This window comes from Protomyctophum bolini, assembly GCF_963924005.1.
Source record: "Protomyctophum bolini genome assembly, chromosome: 7".
NCBI lineage: Eukaryota > Metazoa > Chordata > Actinopteri > Myctophiformes > Myctophidae > Protomyctophum > Protomyctophum bolini.
The window spans coordinates 557501-567500 of NC_137868.1; the positions used below are offsets into that span (position 1 = coordinate 557501).

The 10000-nt window shown below is 45.9% G+C and overlaps 1 protein-coding gene across 3 annotated transcripts in view; it reads right to left on the bottom strand.

Moving 5' to 3' along the window:
* Window positions 1-10000, bottom strand: part of LOC308317810 (casein kinase II subunit alpha-like) — a 21628-nt gene that overhangs the window by 208 nt on the left and 11420 nt on the right. For all 3 annotated transcript variants that reach the window (XM_080767089.1, XM_080767088.1, XM_080767090.1), the window contains 9 exons: window positions 9835-9885; window positions 9630-9689; window positions 8059-8142; window positions 7412-7522; window positions 7097-7198; window positions 6664-6764; window positions 5823-5971; window positions 3523-3609; window positions 1-338 (listed from right to left, as the gene is read on the bottom strand). The exon at window positions 1-338 is cut by the window's left edge and continues 208 nt beyond it. In XM_080767089.1, the coding sequence (XP_080623215.1) occupies window positions 220-338; window positions 3523-3609; window positions 5823-5971; window positions 6664-6764; window positions 7097-7198; window positions 7412-7522; window positions 8059-8142; window positions 9630-9689; window positions 9835-9885 (864 nt within the window). In that variant the 3' untranslated portion in view covers window positions 1-219. The remainder of the gene's footprint in view (window positions 339-3522; window positions 3610-5822; window positions 5972-6663; window positions 6765-7096; window positions 7199-7411; window positions 7523-8058; window positions 8143-9629; window positions 9690-9834; window positions 9886-10000) is intronic.

A 10000-nucleotide genomic window follows, 5' to 3' on the forward strand; every position in this document is an offset into this window, starting at 1 on the left:
TAATACGACGAGAATGTGAATATCAATCAATTAACTAAACATTTCTGTCGGGTCCAAAAGATTTCTTCTGAAAATAGAAACTGAACATGAAAAGCAATTCTTCTTCTTCTTCTTCTTCTTCTTCGTTGGTTATCTTTAACGTAATAAAAAGGAGAGCCGTGGGGGGCGTGGCCACATGGAGGCGTGGCCACACACAGGGAGGGAGGGAGGGGGCGGGGCTTAGGGTTGTGCCCCAGTGGCTGCTGGGACTTGCGGTGCCAGAGCGCTGGGGGCGGAGATGACGGGCGAGCCGGCGGCCATGTTGGCTAGAGGCTGTGTCGACGACATGGACGTGATGCCTGCCAAAAAACACAATATGACCAAATATGGAGGTTTAGTAAAACTATGACCAAATATGGATGTTTAGTAAAACTATGACCAAATATGGACATGATTTGTGGGAAAAATAAAAAAACATTTATATTTTGCTAATGATCAGAGCTTCCGTTGCTCCAGACTGTACGACGGAAGAATTATATGTTATTTTTATTATTTGTTTTAAATAAAAAAAATTGAGGCTTACTATTGGTTTTTTGAAGGGACAGACAGTAGGCTGACAGGAAACGGGAGAGAGATGGGGGAAGACATGCAGTAAAGGCCGTGTCGGGTTCGGGAGTCGAACCCGCGGCACACTGCGACTGGATTACCAGTCGGGTGCCCAGACGGTTACTCCACCGCCTGGGCCAGAATTATATGTTACCCATGATCAGAGCTTCCGTTGCTCCAGACTGTATGACGGAAGCATTTATATTTTACTCATGATCAGAGCTTCCGTTGCTCCAGACTGTATGACGGAAGCATTTATATTTTACTCATGATCAGAGCTTCCGTTGCTCCAGACTGTACGACGGAAGCATTTATATTTTACTCATGATCAGAGCTTCCGTTGCTCCAGACTGTACGACGGAAGCATTTATATTTTACTCATGATCAGAGCTTCCGTTGCTCCAGACTGTATGACGGAAGCATTTATATTTTACTCATGATCAGAGCTTCCGTTGCTCCAGACTGTACGACGGAAGCATTTATATTTTACTGATGATCAGAGCTTCCGTTGCTCCAGACTGTATGACGGAAGCATTTATATTTTACTCATGATCAGAGCTTCCGTTGCTCCAGACTGTATGACGGAAGCATTTATATTTTACTCATGATCAGAGCTTCCGTTGCTCCAGACTGTACGACGGAAGCATTTATATTTTACTCATGATCAGAGCTTCCGTTGCTCCAGACTGTACGACGGAAGCATTTATATTTTACTCATGATCAGAGCTTCCGTTGCTCCAGACTGTATGACGGAAGCATTTATATTTTACTCATGATCAGAGCTTCCGTTGCTCCAGACTGTACGACGGAAGCATTTATATTTTACTGATGATCAGAGCTTCCGTTGCTCCAGACTGTATGACGGAAGCATTTATATTTTACTCATGATCAGAGCTTCCGTTGCTCCAGACTGTACGACGGAAGCATTTATATTTTACTCATGATCAGAGCTTCCGTTGCTCCAGACTGTACGACGGAAGCATTTATATTTTACTCATGATCAGAGCTTCCGTTGCTCCAGACTGTACGACGGAAGCATTTATATTTTACTCATGATCAGAGCTTCCGTTGCTCTAGACTGTACGACGGAAGCATTTATATTTTACTCATGATCAGAGCTTCCGTTGCTCCAAACTGTACGACGGAAGCATTTATATTTTACTCGTGATCAGAGCTTCCGTTGCTCTAGACTGTACGACGGAAGCATTTATATTTTACTCATGATCAGAGCTTCCGTTGCTCCAGACTGTACGACGGAAGCATTTATATTATACTCGTGATCAGAGCTTCCGTTGCTCAAGACTGTATGACGGAAGCATTTATATCAGGGGTGGGCAATTATTTTTCCCAAGGGGCCAAATGAGAAACGGGAAATATTTTGGAGGGCCGGGCCAAAAGGCTGAACTTAATTATGCATAATATAAATTATATTTCTATATAAATAGCAGTAAATGGCATTGTTTTGCAAAGCAATGGTAAACTAAATGTGAAACATTTGACTCAAATTATATGCAGTGACTATTTTACATCATGATGATGTACAATAAGAGCACCCCTCACTTCACATGGGTGGGATTTTTTTACTTTCTACTTGCAGGCTTGAGACGTTTGCTTTCCCAGTTGAAAACTATGTTTTTGTTTAAGTTACATGTCCTGTAAATACTAGCATTTTCTTTTAACAATGAGAACATTAGAGGTAGCTCTCTTAATAGTTCCATTCAACCCATGGCGCGCTGCTTACTATCGAGAGATGAGTGTTAAGTCACAACCATTAAACAACGACGTTCTGAAAACAATAATAAGCCAACCAGTGATGATATTGTTGAGACTTGGCAGCCTGGCAGGCGCTGTATGTTGACGTGTGCACGTTCGTTCTGCCAGATTTACTTTGTGGTTCAACGGTACGTCGATCGACTCGTGTGCCAAAAAACAGACGATCCACAAGCTCACGGCGCATCGCCCAAGCTTTCTGAACTTCAGAAGCATGCCACATTCTGGGTGCAACAACGCCATACGGCAGCATCTTAAAACATCTTAACTTTATTGGCGAGGCGGGTTAAATAAAGCAATGAAGCATAAAGGGATTTAACTTGTCCTCCTGCAAGGAAGTTTGGTAATCAAAGCATGCGCCTGCGCCTACCGTGTTGTGGAGCTGCATGCTTCATGGCTATTTGTATTCACCGACGTAGTCAACAATAAATCCAAAAAGCCGACATTTTCGCATATGAGGGGGGTGAAGGAAGAAAGACAGGTTCTCAATCACACGCAATTCACGTGCACAGTTGACGTGCATATTGCGTGCACTGTGAGAATACATGGGCTTCAAAATAAAAGCAATGCGGTTTTAGTCCACCCATAAGGTAATTAGAAAGTAAGTTTTATTTTCGGATTATCAAGTAATCTTTCACGGGCCGGTCAGAGTCAGCCGGCGGGCCGTATTTGGCCCGCGGGCCGTACAATGCCCAGGTCTGATTTATATTATACTCGTGATCAGAGCTTCCGTTCACTGGGAGGAGACCACGGGACAGACCAAGGACCAGTTGGAGGAAACACATCGACTCACTGGCCTTGGAACGTCTTGGGATCCCCCAAGAGGAAGTCACAACATTGCTTTTAATTGATATTTTTTTGTCCTCACTGTATTGCATTACTGCTTGTTTTTTAATGTCGTTGCCTTGCTTTTCTTTTATTCTCCATTGTTCTGTAAAGCACTTTGAGCTGCATATCATGTCATGAAAGGTGCAAAGGTACAAATAAAGTTTTATTATTATTACTAATGTTGCTCTGGAGAAGAATGTCTGGAGCTCTCTGGTGGAGCTGTTGCCCCCGCGGCCCGACTACGGATAAGCGGTTGAAGATGGATGGCCAGACAGACAGACATGGTGAGCTTGTAGATCTGCTCTAAGCTCATAGTAGTTATCAGGTATATTTCCATACCTGCCATCATACTAGATGAGCTGACAGGTGTGTTGGCTGCCATTCCTCCGGGCGTGGCTCCTCTGCCCTGATCCTTAACGATGGGAACTGGAGGAGAGACAGTTAATATAAATAGTTATTAATTATCATAACGATCCTTAACGATGGAAATGGAGGAGAGGACGCACGGTGGCGCAGTGGGCACCGCCGTCCCCTCACAGCTAGGAGGTCCCGGTTCGTTTCACGCTGGGGACACTGTGCCGGTACACCAGGGTTCCCCCTGTAGGACGCTGTGCATGGACACCAGGGTTCCCCCTGGGGACGCTGTGCATGGACACCAGGGTTCCCCCTGGGGACGCTGTGCATGGACACCAGGGTTCCCCCTGGGGACGCTGTGCCGGTACACCAGGGTTCCCCCTGGGGACGCTGTGCATGGACACCAGGGTTCCCCCTGGGGACGCTGTGCATGGACACCAGGGTTCCCCCTGGGGACGCTGTGCCGGTACACCAGGGTTCCCCCTGGGGACGCTGTGCCGGTACACCAGGGTTCCCCCTGGGGACGCTGTGCCGGTACACCAGGGTTCCCCCTGGGGACACTGTGCATGGACACCAGGGTTCCCCCTGGGGACACTGTGCATGGACACCAGGGTTCCCCCTGTAGGACGCTGTGCATGGACACCAGGGTTCCCCCTGGGGACACTGTGCATGGACACCAGGGTTCCCCCTGTAGGACGCTGTGCATGTACACCAGGGTTCCCCCTGTAGGACGCTGTGCATGGACACCAGGGTTCCCCCTGGGGACGCTGTGCATGGACACCAGGGTTCCCCCTGGGGACGCTGTGCCGGTACACCAGGGTTCCCCCTGGGGACGCTGTGCATGGACACCAGGGTTCCCCCTGGGGACGCTGTGCATGGACACCAGGGTTCCCCCTGGGGACACTGTGCCGGTACACCAGGGTTCCCCCTGGGGACACTGTGCATGGACACCAGGGTTCCCCCTGGGGACACTGTGCATGGACACCAGGGTTCCCCCTGTAGGACGCTGTGCATGGACACCAGGGTTCCCCCTGGGGACGCTGTGCCGGTACACCAGGGTTCCCCCTGGGGACGCTGTGCCGGTACACCAGGGTTCCCCCTGGGGACACTGTGCATGGACACCAGGGTTCCCCCTGGGGACACTGTGCATGGACACCAGGGTTCCCCCTGGGGACACTGTGCATGTACACCAGGGTTCCCCCTGTAGGACGCTGTGCATGGACACCAGGGTTCCCCCTGGGGACGCTGTGCCGGTACACCAGGGTTCCCCCTGGGGACACTGTGCATGGACACCAGGGTTCCCCCTGGGGACACTGTGCATGGACACCAGGGTTCCCCCTGTAGGACGCTGTGCATGGACACCAGGGTTCCCCCTGGGGACACTGTGCATGGACACCAGGGTTCCCCCTGTAGGACGCTGTGCATGTACACCAGGGTTCCCCCTGTAGGACGCTGTGCATGGACACCAGGGTTCCCCCTGGGGACGCTGTGCATGGACACCAGGGTTCCCCCTGGGGACACTGTGCATGGACACCAGGGTTCCCCCTGTAGGACGCTGTGCATGGACACCAGGGTTCCCCCTGTAGGACGCTGTGCATGGACACCAGGGTTCCCCCTGGGGACGCTGTGCATGGACACCAGGGTTCCCCCTGGGGACACTGTGCATGGACACCAGGGTTCCCCAATACAAGGGCCATATTTTGACGAGGGTACCAGGCTGGGGGCCGAGTCCGCACGCGCAAGGTCGAGGCAATATTCATAATAATAATAATGATATTTACAGTAAGATATTTACAGTAAGGATGATCCATGGCCTCTCTGGCGGTCAGATATTATATAATAATTAACATATAATTAACATATACTTAGCATACAGAAGTAGGCGTGGTCCATGGCCTCCCTGGCGGTCAGATATATATAATAATTAACATATAACCCATTCTGACCGGGAACCCATTTTGGTGTTAGCATCATGTTATGCTTTAGCTATTGAAAAATAGCAGATCTACAAGCTCATAGCGCGCCACCGAGTTGCGCGCTACGAGCTTGTAGGTCTGCTATTTTTGAAAAATCGAAGAACGACTGACATTTTTAGAATCTGATCTCAGGTCAGAATGGGTTAATCAGACCAGTGTGTGTCCAGTGGAAACCTCGTATGAATCTGATCTCAGGTCAGAATGGGATAATTAACATATACTTAGCATACAGAAGTAGGCGTGGTCCATGGCCTCTCTGGTGGTCAGATATATAATAATTAACATATAATTAACATATACTTAGCATACAGAAGTAGGCGTGGTCCATGGCCTCCCGGGCGGTCAGCCGGGCCTGATGGTCGTAACGCAGCAGTTTGTCCAGGAAGTCCAGAGCCTCGGTACTGACCAGGTGTTGGTTCTCACTGTGGACGAACCGCTCCCATCGCTTCCTGGAGTGTCTGGGAGACAACGTTTACAGAGTAATTTACCGACTAATTTAATTTCATATGACACAAAGACACATCTTGTAGGTCTATTCCTTTTTTCTTTTCTTTTTCCTTGTTTACATGTAGCCTATATGCATACAGTTTTATATTAACATTTTAGGAGTGAATACATATGTGTAGATGCCTGTGACAGCCTCTCAGCTGGTCAAACAATGCTGCTCCGCTGTTCTACGACAGAACAACTGGTGAGGACAAAGCGTACGACAGCTCCCGACCAGACGAGACTTTTTGTCCTACTCAAGTTCAATTTCAAGCTTTGCCGGAAATGGTAAATGCCGAAAATGTCGGTAATTTCGGCATGCACCCATATTTTGGCGTACGCACGGTTGATAAATGAGGGCCTTAGACCCTTCAGTGAGGTCATTAGATTCATAGACCCTTCAGTGAGGTCATTAGATTCATAGACCCTTCAGTGAGGTCATTAGATTCATAGACCCTCCAGTGAGGTCATTAGATTCATAGACCCTTCAGTGAGGTCATCAGATTCATAGACCCTTCAGTGAGGTCATTAGATTCATAGACCCTTCAGTGAGGTCATTAGATTCATAGACCCTTCAGTGAGGTCATCAGATTCATAGACCCTTCCGTGAGGTCATTAGATTCATAGACCCTTCAGTGAGCTCATTAGATTCATAGACCCTTACCTTCCCAGGATGTCGTTGAATCGAGGATCTAACTCGATGTTGTACTTGTCTATGTAGTCGTAAAGGTCCTCTGTTCCCAGGACCTTAGCGATTCTGACCAGCTGAAACACATTGAGAATCATTAACTATATGTTCTTATAGGACCTTATTGATTCTGACCAGCTGAAACACATTGAGAATCATTAACTATGTTCTTATAGGACCTTATTGATTCTGACCAGCTGAAACACATTGAGAATCATTAACTATGTTCTTAAAGGACCTTAGTGATTCTGACCAGCTGAAACACATTGAGAAACATTAACTATGTTCTTAAAGGACCTTAGTGATTCTGACCAGCTGAAACACATTGAGAATCATTAACTATGTTCTTATAGGACCTTAGTGATTCTGACCAGCTGAAACACATTGCCAGCAGGGGGCAGTATATCACCTGATCATAGTTGTCGTGTCCGTGGAAGAAAGGCTCCTTCCTGAAGATCATGCTAGCCAGCATGCAGCCCAAACTCCACATGTCCAGAGAGTAGTCGTACATCTGGGGAAATATACACAAATATTATAATACTACTAATAATACTATACTACTATAATAATAAACTCCACATGTCCAGAGAGTAGTCGTACATCTGGAGAAATATATACAACTATTACTGCGTGTGTGTGCGTGCGTGTGCGCGCGTGTGTGTGTGTGTGTGTGTGTGTGTGTGTGCGTGCGAGTGCGTTCGTGTGTGTGTGTGCGTGCGCTCACCTGGTAGTCCACCAGTAGTTCCGGTCCTTTGAAGTAGCGTGAAGCCACTCGGACGTTGTATTCCTGGTTGGGATGGTAAAACTCCGCCAGGCCCCAGTCGATGAGACGCAGCTGAAACATTAACGACATCAATGAGACGCAGCTGAAACATTAACGACACGTCAATGAGACGCAGCTGAAACATTAACGACACGTCAATGAGATGCAGCTGAACACAAAACAATCAGTCTCTAAACTGCCTCCCCCTGGCCAGCCGGGGCGCCTGATGGAGGGGAAAGGACCTGGTTGGAATAACGTGTTCCTTCCACGCGTTACGTCCAACCAGGGAAACTCCCCCCTGTCAGGTGTAAAGGAGCAACTTGGACACTCAACTCGCATGAAGGAAGCATGAGTTCAAGTCCGTTGCTCTCCCCTTGTCCCCCATATATGGGGACTAGGTTGGTCTCCCCTTGCCCCCATATATGGGGACTAGGTTGGTGGAGGGTGTGTAGAGCCCAGGATCACATTAGATGATTGACACAGGGGTGAAAAATGGGTTACAAAATCGTGGGCTAAAAAAAATATCAAAAAAACAAAAAAACAATCAGACAGGCAGGCAGACAGGCAGACAGACAGACAGACAGACAGACAGACAGACAGACAGACACCTTTCTGTGTTCATGGTCGATCATAACATTGTGTGGTTTGACGTCTCTGTGCATGATCCCCATACTGTGGCAGTAGTCCAACGCCTGGAACAACATTAAACAACTAGTTAGAGGATATAACTAGTCTCCTAAACAACTAGTTAGAGGATATAACTAGTCTCCTAAACAACTAGTTAGAGGATATAACTAGTCTACTAAACAACTAGTTAGAGGATATAACTAGTCTACTAAACAACTAGTTAGAGGATATAACTAGTCTCCTAAACAACTAGTTAGAGGATATAACTAGTCTCCTAAACAACTAGTTAGAGGATATAACTAGTCTCCTAAACAACTAGTTAGAGGATATAACTAGTCTCCTAAACAACTAGTTAGAGGATATAACTAGTCTACTAAACAACTAGTTAAGAGGATATAACTAGTCTCCTAAACAACTAGTTAAGAGGATATAACTAGTCTCCTAAACAACTAGTTAGAGGATATAACTAGTCTACTAAACAACTAGTTAAGAGGATGTAACTAGTCTACTAAACAACTAGTTAGAGGATATAACTAGTCTACTAAACAACTAGTTAAGAGGATGTAACTAGTCTCCTAAACAACTAGTTAAGAGGATATAACTAGTCTCCTAAACAACTAGTTAAGAGGATATAACTAGTCTACTAAACAACTAGTTAGAGGATATAACTAGTCTCCTAAACAACTAGTTAGAGGATATAACTAGTCTCCTAAACAACTAGTTAGAGGATAAAACTAGTCTACTAAACAACTAGTTAAGAGGATATAACTAGTCTCCTAAACAACTAGTTAGAGGATAAAACTAGTCTACTAAACAACTAGTTAAGAGGATGTAACTAGTCTACTAGCAAAGCAAAGCAAAGCTCTTTGTTTACCCAGGGAAGCGGACTGTAAACAAGCTCGAGATGCTTGTTTACAGCCACGCCCTGCTCAAAGAACATTTCATGGTAGGGGTTTAATGCCTTGCTCAAGGGCACTTCAGCGGTGGTAATTTCTAACGTGCCGGTCCGGGGATTCGAACTGGCGACCTGGGGTGGGTAACTGGCGGCCCGGGGGCCACATGCGGCCCCCACCTTCACTTAATGCGGCCCAGTATCAGGTTAATGTCAGAATACTGATATAATGTTGGTTTCAGCTGTTTACAATTCCACAACATGCAAACATGACCCGCTTTATTTACTTCAGTCTAAATTAGTAGCTCACTGCTTCAACACAAGTATAATTAAAGGCATTTGAAATGACATGAAAATGTAAATTTTCAGGATTCCAATTAAAAAATAGCAAAAATAGCTGATCTACAAGCTCAAAATGCGTCGCAGCGTGAAGCGTTTTGAGCTTGTAGATCGGCTATTTTTGCTACGACAGCAACATATGGCCCTAGGCAGTTAGTGTGGAAATATAGTGGCCCTCTCCATCGTCAAAGTTGCCCACCCCGCTATATAAAGAACTAGGTGTCTTTTCTTTTGGAAAATATCAACTTTTAATTTTCCACATAGTAATAAAGATACAACCATTTTATCACATAGAAATAAAGTAAAACCATTGGTTCTTACCTTCAAGATTTCATACATGTAGAATCGTATGTCAAAGTCAGAAAGGGTTTGATACAATTGCTGTGGAAAAAACAGTCGGATATCAATTTAAATGTAGTTCACAACAAATGTAGTTCACAATTAAATGTAGTTCACAATTAAATGTAGTTCACAAAAGATGTAGTTCAAAAGGTGACGTTGAGAAGAAGCAACAGAATGATCATACCTTGAAGTCTGTATTGTTGACATGTTCAAAAACCAGAGCTGGAGTTCTGGACTGAAAACAGAGGAATCATGTGTTCATGTTGTTCATTCGGGATTCTATTTTATATCGTTTTAATACAGAGGAATCATGTGTTCATGTTGTTCATTCGGTATTGTATTTTATATCA